The sequence below is a fragment of the Netta rufina genome, assembly GCF_964035555.1.
Source record: "Netta rufina genome assembly, chromosome: 13".
NCBI classification, from domain to species: Eukaryota; Metazoa; Chordata; class Aves; order Anseriformes; family Anatidae; genus Netta; species Netta rufina.
The window spans coordinates 18,634,804-18,659,027 of NC_140136.1; the positions used below are offsets into that span (position 1 = coordinate 18,634,804).

General features: G+C 37.1%; 1 protein-coding gene across 1 annotated transcript in view; it reads right to left on the reverse strand.

The window, feature by feature from the left end:
• Positions 1-23,665, reverse strand: part of LONP2 (lon peptidase 2, peroxisomal) — a 40,918-nt gene extending 17,253 nt beyond the window's left edge. The window contains exons 1-10 of the mRNA XM_084294737.1: positions 23,307-23,665; positions 22,247-22,481; positions 21,301-21,432; positions 19,894-20,016; positions 18,828-18,991; positions 18,027-18,121; positions 15,967-16,225; positions 8,142-8,283; positions 2,598-2,748; positions 834-960 (exon numbers count right to left, since the gene is read on the reverse strand). Of these exons, the coding sequence (XP_084150863.1) occupies positions 834-960; positions 2,598-2,748; positions 8,142-8,283; positions 15,967-16,225; positions 18,027-18,121; positions 18,828-18,991; positions 19,894-20,016; positions 21,301-21,432; positions 22,247-22,481; positions 23,307-23,539 (1,661 nt within the window). The 5' untranslated portion in view covers positions 23,540-23,665. The remainder of the gene's footprint in view (positions 1-833; positions 961-2,597; positions 2,749-8,141; positions 8,284-15,966; positions 16,226-18,026; positions 18,122-18,827; positions 18,992-19,893; positions 20,017-21,300; positions 21,433-22,246; positions 22,482-23,306) is intronic.
• Between the last annotated feature and the right edge of the window lie 559 nt (positions 23,666-24,224).

Sequence of the window (24,224 nt, forward strand, 5' to 3'; positions counted from 1 at the left end):
ACCTCAGTGAAATGCTAAACAATACTCCAATAACACTGAGCTCTTCTCAAATGCATTAAAAATCAAAAGGGAGTACTATTTTTAAGTTAAAAATAAAATTCACTGAAATTAGATGAGCTGACTAGAAAAGAATATTTTCTTTTAATCTATGAATTAAGAAGATATGTCAGGCAAAACATTTACTAAATGCCAAAATGCTGTTCCTGGTCATAAATGTATCAGTTCATTCAATACACTTCTTCCATTGTAAACAAGTCACTTTCAAGTTCAAAAGATGTTCTGATTAGTATCTTTGCTCTCCTGTCCAACTGAAACAGTAGTTCTGATTAGTACAAGCTGTTTAAAAATGCATTTTCAATTTTTAAAACGAGTTCCAATTTTTAGACAAATGTGGCCCATCAAATCACAAGAAACAAAATGATAATTACTTTTTTTTCTATGAAGATGACAGAAATAAAATTTCATTCTTTAAAATAAAGTTCGTCTGCTTCCAAGACCATGAATTAACACTGAACACTGCAGCAATACCAGCATCAAGTGCTTCTATTTATTCATGCTGCCTTATCAATTGTGCCAACACAACTGATCCAGAGCTACACTCTCAGAGCCAAAGACATGGAATTCTCTAGGGAAACAAGAATGATTTGGTTTAGAGAGCAGAACCTGACAGAGCTCAGAAAGAGCAATTCCATAAGTTACCAACTGTTGAACTTCTAAAGGTATGAAGGACAACAGATCTTAAGAAGTGCTTTGTGTTATCGCTCTAAAATTAATTCACTAGTTACAAGAAAAATAAGTTATTGAAAATTTAAAGCAATGAACAACGGATTTACCTAGTAATGATGTCTAAAGTGGTTACTTGTGGAATCTGTATCTGCTGTGGAGTAAGGCCATGTTGTTCAAGCTGTTTAGGAATCAAGTGTCTATGAGCAATTTCAATTTTTTCTTCTTGTGTGTATCCTTCAGAAGAAAAAAAACACATGTTTACCGATCTTTTTGCTTTTATACTATAATATCATCAAATTTCATACCAGTTATAATTTTACCTGATTGGATTTAATAATAATAATAAACAATAAACAAACAGTATACTTACCTCCAGATCACAAAAATTTACTCAGGTCCCTAAAGTAAGACTTCAGAAAAACATTCTCATTTACATTTATAGTAGTTAAATTCTAGGTACTTAAACTGCTCGTCACTCATGTCTAGAAATAATTCCCCTATTTAAGGAACACTCCACTCAGGTACGTGCCAACTAGATGCACAAGTTCCTGTATAAAGGGTTCTAAAGAGGCCTTAGTGTGACAGAGTAAAACATTAAGCATATTCTGTATATGTCTAGAAAACTGGATTTAATACGCACATATGCATGCATGTGTGTGCATACACACGACAGCATCAGTCACTGTTTCAGCGATCCTGAAAGTCATTTTGATGCCTTGCAAGGTGATAGCCACACTGGAGAGTTATCTTAATTATTAGGGCAGTCATTAGGAAAGGAAAGGGATAGGTGCAATGCATTATCAAATCATGATTTAATATAAAACCACACAAATAATCTTCAGAGCAAAAGGTAGGACCGAGATTTCCCCCAGTCTAGCCCATGCTCAGACAAAAGACTGGCTACTATATATCAAATGTAGGCTTCCCAGTTCAGGTTGCTTATGCAAGGCCTAAAATTTACACTTCCTATGTTTCGCTGAAGATGCAGTCCTTATTTTACCGAATTACTTCACACAGATGAGAAAACATTTTCAGAAAATAGTTCAATGCACTATGTTTTTTTCTCACACTACTAGTTCATAAACAGTATTTTTAAAAATTGAAAAATTTTGTACTAGTAGGCTTTAGACACCCTAAAGAACTTACTTTGCTGTAGCAAATACACAATGAGAAAGAGGAATAAGCATATCCTAAGTATGTTACAGAGCTATGCTATTTTTCTTTGCATACTTATCAAAGTATAATACCTATGGGCTCTAACTCCTGTGATGCTCACATCCAGCTTCATTTTCTCAAGTCCTAATCACCTCCAAGCAATTTTCACACAGAACTATAAATGTGTGGGCTGACAGAAAACGTTCAACAGATTCTTCTCTTTCCAGTAACTATGTAGGTCTCTGGAGGAGCTTTTCCTTTTCATACCAGTACTTATTTCGATGTCAGACCTAGTCAGTTGCTGCAATTAGTCTTTAACCAGCTACAACTTAAAGGGCGGCTGGTATGATAACTTTGTGGTTATTCATAACCTCATGTGAAGAATAATTTTACTCTTTCAAAGATCTCTTTCTTCATTGGAATCTTAAAAAGATGCACCCACCAACAGACAAACACATCAATTAGTGAAAATATTGTTCGAGAATGTAATGTTATCTCCATATAATTGAAACTGAACTTTAATAAGTGCTATACTAAAACCTTCCAATCTCATGACAGAGTCTGTAATGGAGGCATTGTGAACAGTCTCTTTTGATGATTCTGGCTGTAAAGTCTAGTTTCCCTAGGAGGATTAACGAACTGCTTTTTATTTCAGGAAAAACACCCAACCTTAAGGACTTGCACTAGTCATTTTAATAAAAACACTTTAGTGTTACCTGGAACTTGAATGACTTCCATCCTGTCCAGCAGCGCAGGTGGGATAGTAGCTGTAGTATTGGCTGTGGCTATGAAAAGGACTTGGGACAGATCAAAGGCTACATTTAAGTAGTGATCGGTGAAACTGTGATTTTGTTCTGGATCCAAGACCTTAACAAGAGTGAAAATAAAATTGATGCATTTGCTCCATTAGACATAAATAAAATATACACATTTTGTTAATAGGATCTGTCAATCTGACTATATATTCATAAAATATAATACTATTATTATTTAAGCCTCAATACTCTGCCTAGCTCTGACTACTTTAAACTACATTCCATACCACATACCAAAAAAAAAAAAGTTGGTAATAGAACCTTTAATTCTGTCCTATTGACAGCAGTACTGAAATAGATCCTACCTGTCCATTGCCTTGTATTCAACATGAACAATTCAAACAGCACAATTATTTTTAACATAAAATGTGCATAATGAAGTTAAATTATAGAGTTGAATATCAGAAATTGCTGGAAGCTAATTAACTCAGCACAAGGGATATATCACATATTGCTACCAAATGTTTCTGTGACCGCTAATGTACCTCCACTACAGAACGCTGCTGATTTTAAGAATTTACTTGCTTAAAATGTTTTCCTGACTCTTCTCTTTCAGTTTTTTTGTTTGTTTGTTTGTTTTTAAAAAGAAACGACTTCCTGATGATTACCCTTCAAGTTTTTTAATATGCAATACCAGCAACAGCTCCAACCACTGTAGTCAGCATAACTTTTTGATGCCAAGGGCTGAAGAGGTCCTGTGTAGGCCACTTCTCATGGGACTGAGGTCACTGCGAGTCATTTAACTCTGCATCCATGATTCTATCCTTCCTTCTGATTTATACTGTTGGAAGGTAACAGTTCCTTTCATTGTTAGTATACTTACAATTATTTTAAAAATCGTAGTTTTTCTTCAGTGAATGAAGAAAATAAAACTCACTCCACTGTTTTCCTCCATAAATGAAACTATCAACTTCTATTTTGGCTGGGTCACACATAAACATAATCGGTGAACCAATTTCTTCCTCGCCTTAAAATTCACTATCACATTCAGTTCATAGTATCAGAAACTGACATTTCTAACCAATTGATGCAGAGGTAAAGACAAAGGTGATGGCAAATATATTTGATTTTTTGAGTATTTTCAACTCACAGTGGTTTTCTTCCTGTTTATTTTTCAAATGATCATTTTTCACTAAAAAAGTTCAAGACTGCTGGAATTTTCACTTAGCATATTAATAACAGGCTTTCAAATTAATTTTCCAAACACTCTTTTGATATCTTATTTGTATGGGGAACCCAAAGTGGGGCGCAATATTCTAGATGCAGCCTAACAAGTGCCAAGTAAGGGGACAATCACATCCTTTTATTTATGGGCTATGTCCAGTTAACATAACCCAGGATGCTGTTGGCCTTCTTGGCTGATAAGAATGCGCTGCTGGCCCACATTCACCTTGGTATTAACAAAAATTCCCAGCTCCTTTTCAACTAATCTGCTCAGAAAGCCTTTCCTCAGCTTGTATTCTGGCATAACACTGTTCTTTCCCAAGCTCGGGACTCTGCACTTATCCACGCTGGATTTGTCAGGTTCCTGCTGGCCCATGCTTCCAGCCTGTCTAGGTTTCCTTGGACAGCAGCCCTGCCCTCAAGACTGTGACCGGTCTCCCTTAATTTGGTGACATCTGCTGACGTGATGCAAGTGCGTGCCGTCACCTCCTCGAGATTCCTGATAATAGCGATAAAGAGGACAGGTCCCTGTACAGCCTGTGGTACTCAGAATACTACAGGCCTGCAGACAGAGCCAGACCCACTAATCACTACAGTCTGAGCCTGATCATCCAACCAGCTTTATACCTGTCTAGGTGTCCACCCCGCCGGGCTGCAATTCGGACAGAATAATGTTGTGGGTGCAACTGGCCAAAGCCTTGCTAAAGTCAAGGTCAGCTACACTCACCGTTCTTCCTTTACGCACAAATTCAGTCATTTGTTCATCACAAATAGTAACCTGGTTGGTCGGGACTGATCTACCTGGGTGAATGCAGTGACTGCTCCCATTCACTGTGCTCCTGCTCAGGCACTCAGAAATGTGTTGTTTACCACCACCTATGTACTGCCCTCGCTCCATCCCCCCTTAAAGTATCGCCACACTTTTTCTTCCCACATGATGAATTATCAATGCTATGCTCACATGAATTCTCATGTTACAAATAATGGGACCTATGCATCTCCTTAGAAATGGCACACTACTGTCAAAATAATTTATCTGCCCATACCCAAATGAATGCATGCCTTGTCTTAGCAACTTGAATTATAGCCAAGAACAGTGTTTATAATTCTAAAAAAATAATGAATTTGAACACTTCTTAGCTAGCTAGGAAATAAACAATTCTTAATTTTCATTACTCTTAAATTCTGTTAAATCTTTGAAAAGTTAAAAATCTTCATAATAATAATATTCTATGGTCAGAATAAACTATCACGTTTTATAGCAGGTGTCTGCATGCATGTTTATCTCTTTCTCCTTCTAGTCTCTAACTAGAAATTCTTACAATTTCTACGAAGTGCTAGGCTGCTCATTATAACATCATATTATTATAAAATAGTTGTGTTATTGTACTTGAGTGCAAAAATGCTATCTGAAAAAGGTAAAGCAAGCTGTAATAAAAAACAACTTATCTAAGGAATACCTAAAAATATGAATTGTCTGACATTTTCTACAGGGGTTAGAGTTTCTCTGGACTAATAATTCTTTGTTACGGTATCAATTTCTTAAGACTTAAAACAGGACCATGCCTACACAATCAAAACAGATTTTCCAAAGCAAATAGAACTGTTCTTTGGCTAGTTATCTGTGCTAAAGTTCAAGTTCAAAAGTTTTCAGATACACAACTAATAGAAAAATATTAAGTACAAAAAGAACATTTAATGAACAAAACATCTTGATTAATTTATGGCCGATAGCTCACATGTCTACAAAGGCTTCTCTGTACCAGCATTTTATTACCACAAAATCCAGAATAAGTTCCATGAACATTTAATTGCCTGGCTATGCTCCTGGTCTAATTTCCTGCATACAAATACTCGCTATCAAGCACTTGGATCCATTTCTATTTTCTTCTGTTTTAAAGTGAGGTCATCTAAATTTAGACTAAAGCATTCCCTTGTTGATGAACAGTAACTGGAAATAAGAAGACATTCTGCTTTGCCTAGGCAACAACTCTCCAGCAGCACTAGACCTAAACACATATCCGGTGATTATAAAATATCAAGCTTTGCTTCCAAGCTTATAGGGCATGGCAATTTCCCACACTGTGGACAGTCAGTGAGTGTTTAACACACCTACACGGTAAGGAAAAAAAGAATGCGCAATTTATACTTAATGATGGCACTTACCAAACAAGAACCAGCAGTCTGAAAAACAAATGTGCTATCTAGGTGACCACTTGCTATTGTTTGTTCTCTTACATAATAGCCCACTTTGCTCATTCCAGATGGACTTTCCAGCAGTGTACACCACAAAAAGCTGTCACGTTCACCGTTCAGGCATAAGTTCTCCTTTACAAGAGGTAAAGCACCTGCTGCAGGATGTTTAGACAGCAGCAGAGAGATATACACATCTCATGTGAGAGCAGCCCAGACATGGTTAACAGAGCAATTACTTCTCCACATGCAACTTCTGGTCAATTATCAATAACTTACAGACTGCAGCCCAAGCAGACAGTTGGAAGCTAACCTAACAAGCCTCTGCTGGAAGTAGAAGCTGAGCTGAGCACCACTGAGAATAAGGCTTTAAAATATGGAAAGCAGAAGCATCCCAAAGCAACAAAAAACACCAAAAATTCAAACACAAATAATTAAAAAAAATAATTTAATTTGCTCTAATGTAGCATTTTCATATTCTAAACACTATATTAAATGCTATCGTTAAAAAAGAGTCAAAAAAATGACTGTAGGCAAATACTACTAGAATCATTTACTTTTATCCCCAGCCACAACCTCCCAGATACAGAAGTTAACCGTACTTCGGTCTGACAACTGAGAAGCTTATAGGAATATTTGCTAAATCATTTCAGTGAAAATGTACCAGGTTAGCTCAAAAGATTTAGTTAAATATTTTACTAATCCAACTCATTTTGACTGAAACAGGTAACGAACAATCACAGAAGCAGCTCAAGCTTTTCAGCGATGGCATGGTAGCCTCTGTAGTCAGAAAGAACATACACAAGTGGTAGACAGGATAACAGTACAGCAGCTTAACAAAATACTAAATATACACAATACCAAAATCATTAAGTACACTAACACTGAACAGTCTGAAGTGTTTAAGTTTGGCAAACACTTGCTGTGCCATTATCTTCCTCATCCCCTCCTTTCCTCTTCAGCAGTGCTAGGACAGAAAGATGTGCACAATCTTCAGTGCTAAGATGATGAGGAAGGGCAAAGCTCCTCATCTCTTCCCCATACCCTTGAATATACTCCTTCCTCTCTATAGCACACTACTAGAACAAAACTGCTAAATATGCAAATCAGTGGGAGAAAGAATTATATTGGAATATCATCGTATTTCATTCACCAGGGAAAGAGAAGGGATGAGTAAGGTTCTGGCAGCTCATTACTGCTCTGTACTGCAGACTCCTTCAATATGTCAAACCTGCAAAGCCCAGGCCTCAATTCATCACAGCCTCCTGAAATCCCAACAACTAACCTAATTAATAACATCTCAACAGTTGATAGATATTACAAGAGTTATCTTCTTCACCAAAGTCCCTGATTTTACCTGTATCTTTAAGGAAGTCTCAACTCTTTGTGGTAAAACTATACCATGTACTTCAAAATTGTATTCATTTGTGTCTTGGTCTGAGTCCCAAAGTTAAAGAAAAAGCACACTCCCAGGCAAACATAACAGCTGACTTATGGAAAGCAAAGCCATGTGCCACATCATAATCAGTCAAGAAGTCGGAAACTGTGACTTAAATGAAAAATTTTGCTTCAGCAAGTTAATTACAACATAAATTAAAGAAATGCTGCTAAAAGAACATGCAACTAATTCATATTCCATGCTAGCTCCAAATAAGCTTGTATTAAAATTGTTCGAAGAAATAAAGGGAAAACTTGAAAAAAGTTCGCCTACCTTCTGGCTGGTCAGTGGTTCTTTCAGATAGCTAGCAGCATTTGGTCATTAAAAACCAATGCCTTAAAAATCCTCCAAATATATTTAAAGCCTGAAGAGTCTTTAAACATACAGAACACATAGTACAACATACGTCTTCACGCTTAAGTACAGACCACTGACATTAAAAACATCCTTCTTAGTATACTGTATGACACCATTTGCTTTGTGCACAATTGAGAGGAATTCATGAACTTCAAACATAGTATGTGGTATTTGAGTAAAAGAACTGATGCTTCATGCTATTTTTCCTCCAGTAATTCCTATTTTCCCAAGTCCGATATTTTACTTCTTTTTAGTCATAAATGTAAAAATACTTGTAATTTGGTATCTCTTACCTCTAGTAAGGCTGCTGCAGGATCCCCCTGCAAGCTCTTGCCCAGTTTATCAACCTCATCTAAAAGGAATACTGGATTGTTAACTCCAACTGTCTTCAGTCCATTGATTATTCTGCCAGGCATACTGCCAACGTAGGTGCGTCTGTGAGAAATAAATGTATGTGGGGAAAGAGGAGTCAGACACATGAAACAGGAGTAGAAACATTGAAAACAAAACTCAAAAATGCAATAATAAGCTGCCTTATAACAATTCTTCCTTTCTTGCACAACTTTTTGGAACTAATAGATAGAAACACGGAATATGCATCTAAACTGATACAAGCAATTATATTAGAAGATGGAAATTCCAGTTCCATGTTGCATTAGTTGGTCTAGAAAGATAAACTACTTAGCCACTGAAGAATAGGGAAACTTTATGGCTTACAGGCATTCTGCATGAATGTACAAGTTCTACTGTACGAGCAAGCAGAAACAGATTTGGGAACATTAATACTACAATTTTAATAAGATGATACCGGGTTTTTGTCATCACAATAGAATTTACAAAGCACGTTACAAATTAGGTCCGAATTCTAAATATGCTGAAATGTTGATATGTACTGCTTTAACTGATACTCATAAAAATAATCCTATCAACATGAAATGGGATCTGGAACAGTGCAGTGGAACAAAAAGGTATCTGAATTTATTCTGCAAAGCTAGTAAAACTTTTTTCACAATAAATACAGATATTTTACATCCATGCATATCAATTGTTTGCTGTATTTATCATAGCTTTTTCTGCTTGTGTGTAACTAATCAAAATACAATAATTAACAGTACAAAATGCTGATCACTCAGAAGAAAGAGATACATGAAGTGCTGAATTAGAGTACCTATCTCATGACACTCAGAGAGCAGATATGCAGAACAGGCCTGCTTTGCCACATGATCTGTTTTAACGCAGTCCAAAATAAACAGGATGACATTTAGAATGATGAAACCAAAAGTACCATGGGAGTAATTTCAAAACATACTAGAGAAGACCTTAAATATACTAAAAAAAAAAAACAACCACCAACAAACCACTCTCAAAACACATAGCAGTTATGTTAGTTCCATATAATATTTAATGACTGAGGGTACAAACTGCAGTTACTCTATTTAATTCTGGATCTGACCAAAAATAAAAGTTGTTAAGATCTTTTAAATAGGCAGAAGTACAATAGAATTTTAGTTTGCCTATTACCACCTCCATGAGACAGCTGTTACAGACTGGAGCAGACCAGTGCAGTATGCACTAGTTTGTCATCACCTCACTGCTTTTTTTGTAGAGCTTTACTCTGCAGTGAACAAGTGTACTCCTCTCCACTGAGAAGTACACTATATAACATTTATTACTGATCCAGAATCTGCACGGGGGAGCTATTATACTAGCATGTCACTTCATTCTCCATCTGCACACACCAACCTTGCCAAAAGCATGAAAGGATCCCATAAAATGCTATCAAAAAAATATGAGACTGAAGCAGAACTGAAGTTCACAGAAGTGAATCATGTAGCAGTTCAACGAAACTAATCATTGTAGCAATTCTGTTTTTTTCACAGGATGCTTACTGCACCAGTAAATAATTTCATATGCTTCACAGACAATGCAGCCTGAATATTTTTAATATTCTTTCTATACCAATAATAAGATAAAATATTTAAGTAAACATTAAACCTTCTTACTTGCTTGATACATTATTCTCAAGTACATGCTTAAAGACAATATACTGAGCACGTGTGTATTTATACACACTAAGTTTTAGCTGATCCTTTTAAATTCTATACATTTTTGAGACACCTGTGTTCCAACCGGTTATTAAAAACAGCTTTGGCTTATAAACTGAATGGAGGTATACTGGGTTTCTCTAGTGTAGGGAAAGTACTGAGAACAACCAGCTCTTTCTCTGCCTTTACCATCTGACTGCAACAAAACAGTTCAAAGAATAAAGGCACTAGGTACCAAAAGATTTTCTGAATAGCACATGTGTTCATTTACACCCTCACCCTTTTCTTTTTTTTTTTTTTTTTTCTCCCCCAAAAAGAAACACTTAAAAAAAAAATATTAGGGTTTTTCTTCCCTGATAAACAGCAGATATTGTTATTCATAGACTGAAATGCACTTTTCCCCCCTCAACCCTGAAGCCAGACTTCAATTCACAGTCATTTTAGTTTAAAGAAGATTTGGGTATTTAATGACACAAGAACACTTGTAGAAGATTCTCATATACACAAAATCTTTCAGTGAAATTGGTGTGCACAATCAAGTTCCTTAATATTACACAAAAACCAAGCTCTAGGAAGGATGAAACAACGCATCAAGATGCAGTTATGGAAAAACAGGAAAACAGATAGGTACTCAAGCCAATTTGTAACAAGTCACATGAGATTAACAGATCAGAGAATATCAAGAGTATCAAAATTAAAGGGCTTCTAAAGCAAGAGATAAGAAAAAGATTCCAACAGTTACAGCAAATTATTAAAAGATTCTTTGTTTAAATGCACTCTGTCCAAAATAAGCCTTGGGTCATGAGCTACCACATAAAAAATAGAAACGACAGTCCGACTGAAATAGGTCTACTGTTACTAAAAGGATGAAATGGTTACCTATACAACTCAAAACATCTTCAAGAAATCAAAGGCCAAAATTAAAGGAACTTTTTGCAGGAAATATGGAGGAGTTCTGCAAAATACCATCATCTCCACAGAATTAGGGATAACAGATGATAAAAGTACATGGAGGCTAAAGTATTCTGCTCTTCCTTTCACTACGTAACAATTGACTAGTCTTTCTCTTCCTCCCTCCTGTACATTCTTCTTCTCATTTGTAATTTAAATTGTCTCTAGATTTGGTAAATCAAACAATTAACTTCAATGTAAATGTTTAATCAACCCATTGCATTTCAAATAAAAGCATGTTCAAGTTAATTTACACAATAGAAACTTGGGTCTATGCATTTTAGGATTGCGAATACCTAGGTATCAATCTACTCTTCTCATGTGTAACAGCCTAAATCTGTGATACACCTTCATTTATCAGAGATGGACAAATGCCTATTTCATTATGCTACTTATCAAAGACTCACGATCTTCAGAGTGAGTAAGGAATGCTAATGCCACACATTTAACAACAAAGAAGAATAACCTAGTATTTTACCTTAAAAATACAAGCATAGATAGCCTGTTTTATTTCTAAACAGTTACTGTGGAACACAACTGTATGAAAGAGCCCTCTGAGAGACAGACTCAGCAGATATTTACATATTAAAACACTGCAATATCGTAACATTAAAATTACAAGCAGATATGGCCTTTTATCTGTTTGGACATAAACCTTTGCCTTGTAACATGTAAAAATGAACGCTGCTGTTTGTGAGCAGCAGCCACCGATTGTAAGGATGTTATTCTCTATTTTCATTATTTCAGCAAGGGTTAAAAGAAAGAAAAATGATGTTCTAACATTAGCATTTTGATATAATGTGGCTTTGCTCAGTTTTTGACACACTGTTTCTCTCCATGCATTCAACCTAGAAACAGCATCAGCTCCTTTCCATTAAAACAGGAAGTTCAGATCAAGTTTCCTGGCTGTCTCTCCTCTGTAGTAACAACTGAAAAACACCTTAAGAATTCATGCCACAGAAGGTCTATAATTTAGTAATCTTTTTATTTTTAAATCAGTGAAAAGTTACCCTTAAGAAACACTAGAGCTGCACAGCCTGGCATCAGGAGCTACCTATCATAGAAAAAAGACAGGTGGAAAAATCTAACTTGATCAGCTCTCCCAAGGTACACTAGGAATGTTAATGAATCAGAACCCTTAAAGCAGTCTTAGTATTATGAATAAAAGCATGACCCAATTTCTTCATGTTGTTCTATGACAAACAGTTTTAAATTGTTTTTAACTACAGTGGTTTTCAAACTGCAGAATTAAGAAAAGATAACAAAGTTAATGCCAGTGGAGATACTATTTATGAACTGGGGTGCACCTACCCAAGTGCTTTACAAATGTATCTATGCTTTGCAATTGTGTAACAAAGCTATTCTGCAGGGGTCAAACTTTTTTTTTTCTTTTTTTTTTTTTCCCCTAGTACAACAAGGCCTGTACTATAGCTGGTCAGGAACTGCACCTTTTCACACACAGATGCACCTGAACAAATCTTCAGCATATAGCTAAGCCAGAAGTGAACTATCCAAGCTTCTGGAAAGTGAAGAGTGCTGATAATAAAAGAAAGAGCACTTCGCACAGGGGAGAGAGAGAGATACACAGTGATCTCGCTAGCACCTCTATAAATGAACGGTGCAATTACATCTTTCCTTTTTAAAAATAGAAAACTACACACATGCAAGAGAGAAGATCATACAGTTCGTGCATGGAACAAAGTATCAGGACTGAGATCTTACACTCAGTGAACTTATTGGGTAACAGTTATTTTTTTTAAATTCAAGTTACCACCAAGAATAAAAGAGCAAACTTTTACATATGGTGTAGCTGAGTTGTACATGTAACAACAGCTGGAGGATGTCTGATAAAGCAGTTCTGTTTTTGTACCAAGCTGATGACTTCATTTGGGGAATGCAGAGCAGTAGTAGCTGCTCCGCACCCAATCAAAAACAACTCACAGAAACCCCAGCTGCAGGCACATGATCCACGCTTCGATGGTAGAAACTGGGCACTTGCAGATTGCCCTAGTTACGCCTCACGCAGAACAGCACATGGAGACACCACCACCCTCCCTGCTGCAATCCAATACGTTTTGCTTTGCTTGCTGAATCTAGCAGCACACCCCTTTCACCTGCGACAGTAACACACTGCCAAAGCAAATGCCATTTCAGGCACTATCTGCTTGCAAATGAGATGGATCCACAGTTTCTTTCTTAATGTTTTAGTACATTTGGTACATTCTGTAAATGTTTAGTACATTAGTGGGTACATACACTATCGTTTTTCTGCGGTGTTAATGGTATCTTTTAACTTACGCCTTAAAGCCTAAATGGGAGCTTTGAGGAGAAAAAGAAGGGCTCCCAACATGTAGTACTAGACAACCAGCCTACGTATCAGTAACACTCAGGAAACAGGAACCTATGTCTCCTCCACATTCAGACGGCTTCTGTAATTCCTTTCTGTGACTGCTGCCAGAAGCACGATACAGATTCACTTGACTGGGATTAACTTGGAGGATCTATTCATGCAAAAGGACATCACAAAGAACACTTTACAGAAAGGCTGTAGTTTTAACTTGATTCAATCTGAGAAGCAGAAATGCAGAACAAAAACTGTAGTAGAATTTAAAAAAAAAAAGTATTCAACTTGTTTTTTGCTTACAAACCTTGCAAAAGCAGTTGGTTACAAGGGACTCCTGCTAGCTGCCATGATGTTCTAGTGTTCAACTATACACTCATTTGTTGAAGAGTAACCACATAGAACTCTTGTCAGTTCTGGATAGTGTTTTTCCTTTCTTGTCTTATCAAATACTTCCCATCAGCTAATTTTTTGCATTTTTTTTTTTAATTAAGATTAGTTTCTCACATGTATTAATAGTTTAATAACGCCTTCAAAAATACTATGACGACAGCCACAAGCACCTGAATTTGACAGCTTTTAAAGTCCTTATGTAACTGTAGCCTTCTGTATTAGGTGTAAGTGCAAGACAGAAAGCCAAAAATTAAATAAAGAAAACAGTAAGGAATTACCAGCAATTGAGTAAGAGTTGATGACAGTTTCACTTTTGTTCATAATGTCTGCTTCACAGACACGGTCTCCCTTTTAGAAATGCTTGATTCGCACTGAGCTGTGGAAAAAGTTACTTAATGTCTGTAAATGCTTAGTATTCAACAGCCTCTAGTGGTTCCAGTTCAAACAGCAACTGGTAGTTGAACTACGCTTAAATTACTTTTAGGATCCATACCATAAGTAATTTGAAACATGAGAATCCTTACTTACTAAAACAGTGACACTTTGTGAATTACAGGAATAACATCCAGTGAAGAAGGAGGGCAGTCTTGCTGCTTTTTCCATTTGTATCTAAGTAAACTGGCAAGAAGGCCAGATACTGCAAAGGTTTACAAAACAATCACAGACACACTGTTGCTAGACACCGAAAAATGATATATTAAAACTAATGTATCTACAACCTTCTACTATGCAATATTTAGCCCTCCAGTGGCTGCTGGGTATGTTGATTAAACCCACCCTAAGAAAAAACTTAAGATGATCATTCAAGCTACATGCTCAAGGCCACACTAGGTGTGTCCAACAGTGGAAAACAAAACCCTGCAGATTTGTGACAGAAGAATGCGTATAGGAATAAACACGTATTACTCATTTTCCCAAGGGAGCTCAACCAAAGGTCTACAAAACAACTCTGAATTTTAAGTTGTTATCAAGTACAAAACCACTGTTTCAATACTTTTTCTCCCATGTTCTGGGTGAAGAAGCGACTGATCAATAATATATTAAACGCTAGATTCCTAGTAATACATTACATCCTGGATTCCTAGAAGTTTATGCACAAGAGTTTCATCACAAGATTCCCCAGTTCCCAGCTGGGACTCTGAACTTCGACCACGCCAATGTGCTCACTCATACAACGAGCTTACATGCTGACAAGTTTGATACCACAAAATAAACTTTTGTTAGGCATTTAAGTTTTCATTAAAATCAGTAGTGAAGTAATAAGAATACCAAGGTCTTTTTTATGCCTTGAAAACAAAAAGAAATCACAGGATAATCTGGAACCGAAGCAACACTGACGGTGTATTCTGAGAGCTGAAAACAGCAGCACAGCCATGGGGCAAAATTATCTGCTACACGGCATCAACAAAGAACCAATTTTAATTTGCAATTATTTGCCAACTGCTGTAAGGAGAAATCTCATTGTTTTACAGATCTGTAGAGCCCCAACAAATTCATTATTCCAAACTTCTTACACTGCATGCAGTAAGCACAGAAGATGGTTAACAGAACCAAAAATGCTGCACTGATGTTTAGCAGTTACTTATCTACATTACCCATTCGTTATGCTTCCAGTTGTGAGGTATGGAAAACAAACTGATATAAACAAATGGTTTAGAAGATTAAGGTGTAAAGAGATGTAAGATGAAAACAAAAGTCCTAAGGAAAGTTAACCGAAAAATCTTCTTTGAAGTCTTTCAGCTTAAGTTCCTTGTAAAAACGGAAAAGTAGTACACCAACAAGTTTGAAATACTATTAATAACTCAGTTGTTATTCCTGAGCAATTTTTAAGCATCACTTACAGTTTTTATTCTGGCTTTAGTATCAAACATTGTTATAAAGTACTGAATTGTTGATAAAACACTACTTTTTGTAACTAAATCTTTGCGCTCCCCTTCAAAGGAGAAAAATCAGATCCAATATTAAGAAAGTTGTTTGCATTAGACTTTCTACTGAATTTTAGTACACAGGGCCAAAATAACAGAAGATTAAATGGCTTAGAAATATAACTGCACTTTTAATTATCCCAAACATATGTCAATTCTTAAGGCACAAACTTGTGAAGTTCACAGTTCATGATTTTTGTGTTGCATTTCTAGATCCATTTGTGATTATTCTGTTCTCCACTGTTACAATAAAGGGCAGTAGCAGAAGGATAAATACCTATCTCAACACTGAATATACTCTCCTGTTATTAAAATTATATTACTGAATACCAATGAAAATCAATTAATAACTACCAGTGTTTGAAATTAGTAAAATCTCTCTACATCAGCTGAACAATTAAAATAATCGATACGTTCTGTAATAAAAGAAAAAAATATACGTAGGAAAGGAGTAAATTGTTACCTGTGGCCTCGAATATCAGACTGATCACAGACTCCTCCTAAGGCAATTCTGTGGAATTCTCGACCCAAAGTCTTTGCAATTGATCTTCCAACACTAGTTTTACCAACTCCTGGAGGTCCCACAAAACAAAGAATGGGTCCCTTGAGGTTGTTTTTAAGCTGTCTGACAGCTAAGTACTCCAAAACTCTCTTCTTCAACTTCTCCATAGCATAATGATCATTATCCAAAAGAATTCGAGCTGCACGAATTTCTAGTCGATCTATCGATCATTGACAACAGAAAGGATATCAGCACATTTCCCCTTTGAAATGGAAACGATTCATTCTACAGTACCACAGAAACAAATACATTCTCAAATACGTTCATTAATGGAATCCTCCCAACACACACGATTGTACACAATGTTTCACTAAAACAAAGTTCTTATAATCCTTTTTTCTTTAATAAGGAAAAGTAAATTGCTATTTAAACTATAAAACTATAAACTATAAATTACTATTACTATAAACTATTGATAATGGAATTAAAAACCACACAAACAAAACACCCTTCAGCTGTGTCACAGATTTGAAATCTGGTTCAAATGAACTTTATACTTGTCCAGAAACAGCAATTCAGCAATGTACAAAATTCTCAGCATTTGCTTCTTACAGAAACAAGTCTGATCCTGTCAGGTCTTATCAAATGACAAATTCATCCCTATCTCCTCTTCATCATCTACTTATGCTACCATCTGACTAACAAAGCAAGATCCCATTGTCTTGAATGGCAGGCTTTACTTGCTATACAACATTTATGCACTACATAAAATACCCCTGTGATACTAGGACTGGAAGAGTTAAGCTTTTGCAGTTGCCATAATTTGAGATAAATTGAATCCAAATATTAACTAATGCTTAGCACAAATCTCTGTCCTTTCCTCTATAACATAAAGAGAGAAGGCAGGAAGTAATGAAGTCTATCAACTCTGCACACACCTACCTTTCAACTTCTACAGGCTGCACATTCAAACCTCCTCATACCAATAATTGTGCATGTTTCGCATATAGACAACAGTTATTAGTCCCATCAACCATGTGATTTTTTTTTGTAATGAAACACTGAACAAAAAATTACCATAATTTTCTGGATTTTTAAATTGGATTTTCCATTTTTCTATTCATGTATATTTTTATTTACTGTATCTATGAAGTCCAAAGTATCACTCACATGAACACAAAAACAAACTTTGCAACTTTGCTTCAAGGAAAAACTTCAAACCATGTGACATGGCATAATTCTGCAAGATTAAAGAGCACCTTTCTCCAACAGGACATGAGAGTCAACAAACACTTTACCCACTTTGGGATTCTTTGCGTAATACTGCATTTGTATGCAGATATTCTCTTTAATCACTAAACTGAAAAAAGATGTACAAGAAAATTCGTGAACACACAAGGGTCTAGTTCAAAAATGCCAAGATTTGTGACCATGTGTGCGAAGAAGGCAAAAGACATGTTTCTGATGGTGTGGTATATTAAATTTCTGTTTAAGATCAGATTGTTTTAAAAGTCATTTAAAAGCTTCATTCTTCAAAAGCTAGAAGTAACTAAAACCCTTTACCCCAGCAGAACACTTTTCTGGAAAGTAATGTTGCCCAATTAATCTACTCACGTTGGTCAGAAAGAAAAGTCAGGCTTGATTTTCTACCTTTTTATTGTTTTCCATTTTTGCATCCTGTTCTTATAAGAATAATATCAATCTCTACTCAAAGCTTTTGAAAACTGTGGTAAAAAGCTGAGAGGATACTTGGTTTTTTCTATTGTGCTCAAAATTTTTACAACAAAAAACTACAACTCTCCTTTTTCACCTTCTTGTTCTTAACCAAACTTGGCTAAAATATTCAGTATACAGATCTTATCTTAAAAAAGGTAATCTGAGAGGCTTTAGTACCATTAATAACATTTTTACTATGAAGCAATGAAAAAAATTTTTGCAAGAGAGAAGTATGCAGTCTTTGCATTGTAGCTACTTGTCCTAAAACATCCCTGCAAAAGACAAACAATAAAAGAAGCATTTACCTTTCGTACTCTTGTTCCATGGCAATTCTACCATAAGTTCCAAGTAATTTCTTGTCAAAGCATATTCTGGCATTGACTGCGGCATCTTCTTTAATCTGGAAGTACATGCACAGACTTCATAAGGCTAATGAAGAACTAACCGCAAAGACACTCTCCTGTACTACAAGAAAGGTATTTAGCAAACCCTCTTAACTTCCCAACATCTGCAATACTAAAAAAGTAAATAACTATTATATCAGTCAGGAGATTGTCTTTGCAGAATGTAAAACAAGTTTACTAGCATTATATAACCAGAAAAGGGGAAAAAAAAAAAAAAAAAAGTATCATATCCCTATGCATACAATGCATACACAATGCATGCAACACAATGCATATACATTATCACCAAGGAGGTTGTTAACCATCACCTCTACCACCGATACCAGTTATCTCCACACCAAAGGAGGAGGAAAAAAAGACTAGTATCTGGATCTTTTAATCCACTAATTATTAACAGCAGTGGTATTATTTGTCCCCACCCTTTTCTTTTACTTTTTCACTATATAACATAGAGGTTTAGAGCCTACAATTTAATGCTTTATTAATTTATAATCCACACATAGAAGACTTTGTATTTGGAAAATCCGACAAGATGACAAAAAGACAAAATGATGAAATTTGTAAGTAAAAAGTAGCACTTTACCAAAATGCTAAGAATTGTTTCTAAAACACAACCAACACAAATACATAATCATGTAAAAGGCTAAAGCAATATTTCTTTCTAAGAGAAAGAAATGAAACCCTCATTTCAAAGTCTCCTACCTCTTTATTTCCTTAAGACAAACTTTAAGAGCTTGTTCTGACATACTGGATGTTCTTATCTTTTTTTCCAGCATAACAACATCATCATGATCTTCCTCCTCCTCCTCATCTTCTGCAGTGCTTGGAATGTGATTGATTCTTCTATTAGGACGAATAGCTACAACCTATGAAATAGATAACAGAAAGCCACAGAATAGCACCATTTTTTATTTTTTTTTAAGAAGGTGGGTACTTGGACTTTGAATAGAAACCATAAGAAAAACATGCAAGATTTTCGGAAAGCCCACTTAATAGAAAAAGTCAGATTTTAATCCACTAAAATACTTGAAAAGGTGTTGCTGGTATAACTTTAAAAAAGTTAGTTTTTATTTTACTGTACATTATTCGCTAAGTGCATTTGTCGTCTTATCTAATAGGTAACAGAAGACCAGGACAAAATTTAGAAGAGTAACTGTGATATTTTGAATGGCTTAGCATTGCAGCCCATAGTATTGGGCAGAATAAGGATAATCTTTACAAAACAGATAAGTCATCTCTCTTACTCTTTTTCATTTCTCAATTACTTCCTGATTTCTAAATTGCATATATATAATTAGATGCAGCAAGTCTAGGTTGCCCCAGTTTAGCCAACTACATTTCACAACACGCATTTATATTTCAAACACATATCTGCATTTCAAAAAGCTGTCATTCACCTTCAATGCTATTAATAAATTGTACAAATCTCACTGCACAGTATGCACATACCATGTGTGTATACTGGTCATCAGATGATTCTTTAAAGAAAAAAAAAAAAAAAAAAAAAGAGCATTTATTCAAAGTCAGAAAATGCCCAGATTAAAAGAAACAATGCCTGGGTAACTTTAAAAGAATGTTTTCTTTGTTAGGTACCTGAACAACCAAAGTTGCCAGCTGGGTGTTCTCTGCTGATACAGAATGACCATGAGACATTGTGGCCACAGATCAACACTTTGCACAAATCACAATCATATATGTTCATCAGCCTGTTTAAAAGTGCAGCTTTATATTTACGATATTTAAGTATCCCAGACATAAAGGTCCATACCCTTTTATCATCATCCTGTTTGGGTTTTCTTGTTTTTTGAAGCAGCTTCAGTCCTTCAATTTGTCTAACAAGCAATGGTATAGTCATCTTGAATCGCTCCTCCAGCCTAACAGCATCTAAAATCTAAGAGCACAGAGTTATAAGAAACCAACACGTTCACACCAATGGATTATCAATGTGGGGAAGGAAAACCCTGTTGATGCTGTTACTGTTTTTTGATCACTGTTATGAAATAGATGGTTTGGGAAAAAAGAAATAAAAAATGAAAGAGATTACAGGATACAAAATCTAGCCTTAAGGTCTGTATGCCAAAATTACAAAGTACCTCAAAGAACAAAAGTTTGTCCCATTTTTAAAGTGCCTTGTTAGTTCAGTTACATTTTCTGTGGCAAACATCTACCAGCATTCTATTTCTCAGTTACAGAGCCTCAGAAAAGAGCTCTCTCTTGAAAAAACTACAGCATGATCTCCTCAGCTAACCAAGAAAAAATCACCTTGTGCATTAAGCTGTTGGGTTTTGTTTGTTTGTTTTGTTGTTGTTGTTTTTGACTTTATACAGTATTTCATTCTCATGTTTAATTATGTTCATGTGTGGAAATGGATAGAATCTGATGCTACTTCCACAGCTTCCACTGCTTGCTCTCTTCTTTATCACTTCAGACAAAAACTGGACACAGTAAATTTGTTGTTTGATGTACCTTCCTCCAGCAGGAGGTTGTATTACAGTGCACAACTTCACTTCAAAGTACTGCATTTATTTTTAACTGTTGTACTCTGAAACAATTTATGTTACGCTTTCAATTCAAGGTTGAATTCATAGCACTGGCAGTGACAAAAGAAAAGGAACACAACTCACAAAAACAGCAATTAACTATAGGAAGACTAGTAAGTATCCTAACATAAGTATTATTTTTATATAATATTATTGTAACATAAGATGCAAATTTCACTAGTGTCTCAATATTTAAAAAAAGCCACATGTTTAAATGTTTTTTAAAATGATTAAAAGGAACCTGATTCTGGAATTGTTAGCATTAAATATATAGTGATCTGTCAACTCTGACAAGCAAGATTTCAACACAATTTAAAGATAGATTTATAATTTTTACCATGGATGGGGAAATCCATGTTCTATTTCTGGTTGTATAAAATGATCTGTTTCCAGCACTAACTAATATTTAACTTTTAGGTGAATTCTGACATAACGACATAAGGAAAAATATTTTAAACAACAGCATGAAATTTGTTAAATGTATTCGCTATCAGTTGTAACACAAATACTTCCTAGCATGACATTATTGCTGTTCAATATCATGTGTAAGCAACTTCAAAATTATCTAAAAAGTGATTAACTATAAGAAAATAGCCAACACCTAATTCTCCTTAAATAGTTTAAGGACATAATACCTGAAGCTTCTCTTGGTTGGATGTACGGATGATAGAAGTAAGTATATCTGGCAAAGCTTCTCTAGGCAGGTTGTCCAGAAGACGTCTCAGCTTTGCAACTGCAGGAACAGACATATCCAGCATCTCAACCAACTGTAATGAGCACACAATGGACAGTATTTGTAGTCGTTGATATTTCTTTTTAAATTATGTAAGCAACTATCTGACCTAAAAAGCAGTGCATCTTTAAGTATTGGTACGAAAAAAATGTCTAGATGCTTTACCAAAAACATAGGAAAAAAAATGCATGCAGAAGAGGCATTAACACAGCATAGCACAATTGAGACTTTGGGCTTTCTGCTGGTTCAAGAAGTTCAAAAGTATTATCATAGTTCCCAGTGCTTTTTTCAATGCCTACATCTCCTAGTAGCCCCCAAACATCCTGATTACAAACATTTGCAGTTCCCTTAAGGCTATTATCATTTTTCTTTTCCACTTCCTTTAAACACAAATTCAATATACCCTGGGTTTATAATGGTTTATAATAAAGATTCTATACATTTTTTCCCATTTAATAATATACTTAAAATTAACAAATACCGTAATGTATACTTAAAAGTAAATAAATCAGTTATGCATATCATGAATCCTGGAAAAAAACGTCTATTCAAGTGTTCCTTTTACTAGAGTATACTTATTGCATTACTATATATGAAACAGCATCAAGCTATTGGAATAGTAATATACGCATGTTAGAACCATCCTGCAATGAACTGTACTGAGATCCTGGAACCCAAAACAGAAACCTTAAGCTATATCAAAACTTTATTTTCTAGTAGAACTGAAACTGGCCGTCACTGAAAAACATGATAGAGGGGGAGAGAAAGGCAACAAGAAGAAACAAAGAGAAAAGTCTAAGTACAAGCAGAAATGAACTGATATACTAAATAGGATTAGAATAATTTACCTGTACTGCATACTTATAGAATTGCTCTGACAACTCTCCAAGCTCCTCCTCAGATTTATGCTGATTAGTAAACTGCTCAAGTCGATCCAACTGTTCAACTTCAGCAACTGGATACGGCTTCTCTTTCAGCAGCTGCAGTATCTGGAATCGGCAGAGGCCCGTAACCAGCAATGTATAATGGGGCTTGGGCCAGTTGCTACCAACCACCTGGACTGCCAGAGCAGCAGTGCCAATCCTAAAAACAGAACACATTTTGTATTACTTGGCACCTTCCACAGAACATTTCATGTGTCCCTTACCAACAAGAAACTGAACTGTAGGACCTCTGAGGTCGTAGTTCATTTTCAACAAAGGTAACAGAATTACGTGACCTCTTTTGCACGCAGATCAACAAAACCAAACCTTAAAACTCGAAAAGCAACGCAGTAACTGACAAACTAACAATAGCAATATAATACAAACATCCTTTTTGGGAACAAGTAGCTTTTTCATAAATTATTGAAAGGATCTCGGAACAGGACAGGAATGCTTACATTTCTGCTTGAACTATTTGCACTAGAAAATGGGGTGTTTGTAAACTACTGTTCTTCAGTGAAATTGTCTGTCTCATCCAGAATTAACGTTTTAGTTCGCATTTGTCTGACTGAACTATGATTAAACTACCTGCTTAAGCAGAATTAAAATACATTATTGCAACATGTTACTGAATCCGCTAACGCAACAAAGTTTTGTAAGGAATAAAGCATATCAGTTCTATTTGTACTTTATCCCACAGAAATATAATTAGCTTTCAGTAACCTAGCTCTCTGCCTGCGTTAGTTACTAAAGCACAACAAAAACCAGTAACGGGTAGAGCCTTATTGACCCCAAGCTTTATCGCACCGCGCTACCCTCCTGCACCCCGGTCTCGCTTTCCCAACTTTCTGGCAGGCGCCGGCCCCCCAGTCCCTGCCACGGCGACACCTCCGGAGAAGCTCCGTGGAGGGCAGAGGCTGCCCCAGGGCGGCCGAGCCGCAGAGCCCCGTCCCCAGGGCCCGGCTCGCGGAGGTGCCGGCGGTACCTGTGCAGGGAGGGCAGGTCGTCGCAGTCGGACGTGGGGTCGCTGGTGTTGGGGATGACGCCGATGATGGTGCTGCGCAGCGAGGTGCCCTTCAGGAGCCGGCTGCGCACCAGCTGCATGTTGCGCGGCGAGTCCACGCTGGTCCGCATGGTGGAGCCGGGCAGCAGCACGCCTTCATGGGTGAGCAGCAGCGGCAGGCGGCTGGGGATCTGGATGGCGCTGCCCGCCGCCATGGCCGCCCGCTGCGCCCCGCCGCGCCGCCCGCCCACGGCCCGGCCCCGCCCGCTACGGGCACCCGAGAGGGACCGGCCGGGCCCGGAGGGACGGGGCGGGAGGGGCGGCCCCGCGGCACCCGCCGCCAGGCGGCCCGGTCCTGTCGGGGGCCCCGCCTGCCGCCGGGCTCCGGCCCTACCTCGCGTTTTGTTCTGCGGTGTTTGGTTTCTCCCCTGCCTGGGGGTGATGGCGCGGGGACAGCGCTGTGCCACGGCAGCCTGGGCCAGCAGAGGGCAGGCTAGCACTTGCAATGGGCTCGGGGTTTCGTTTTGTGTGCCCGTTAAATAAATAAATTATTCCAAAAAGTGCTCTGGAGGAGTTTGTAATAACAATTGGCTCCATTAACATAAGGGTAGATAGTGAAAAGCAAGGCTTTGGGATTCCAGTTACTGATTGCCAGTTCCCTGAGTAAAAGGCACATTCCCACACCGTCAGCCCAGGCCCCTTTTCTTCAGGCAGGTATTGGGGCAGGGGCTCCCCAGCGCCCCAGGCAGCCCTGACCCCGCCATCTCTCTGCAGCAGGGTAGGGGCGAAGGCCCAGCACTTCAGCTCAAGCTTTTGCCACACGAGGATTCAAACACCAAGTGGTGGTGCCCAGGACACAGCCTAATCCACTCCCAGCATGTTCATGGGGCCAGTTGAGGG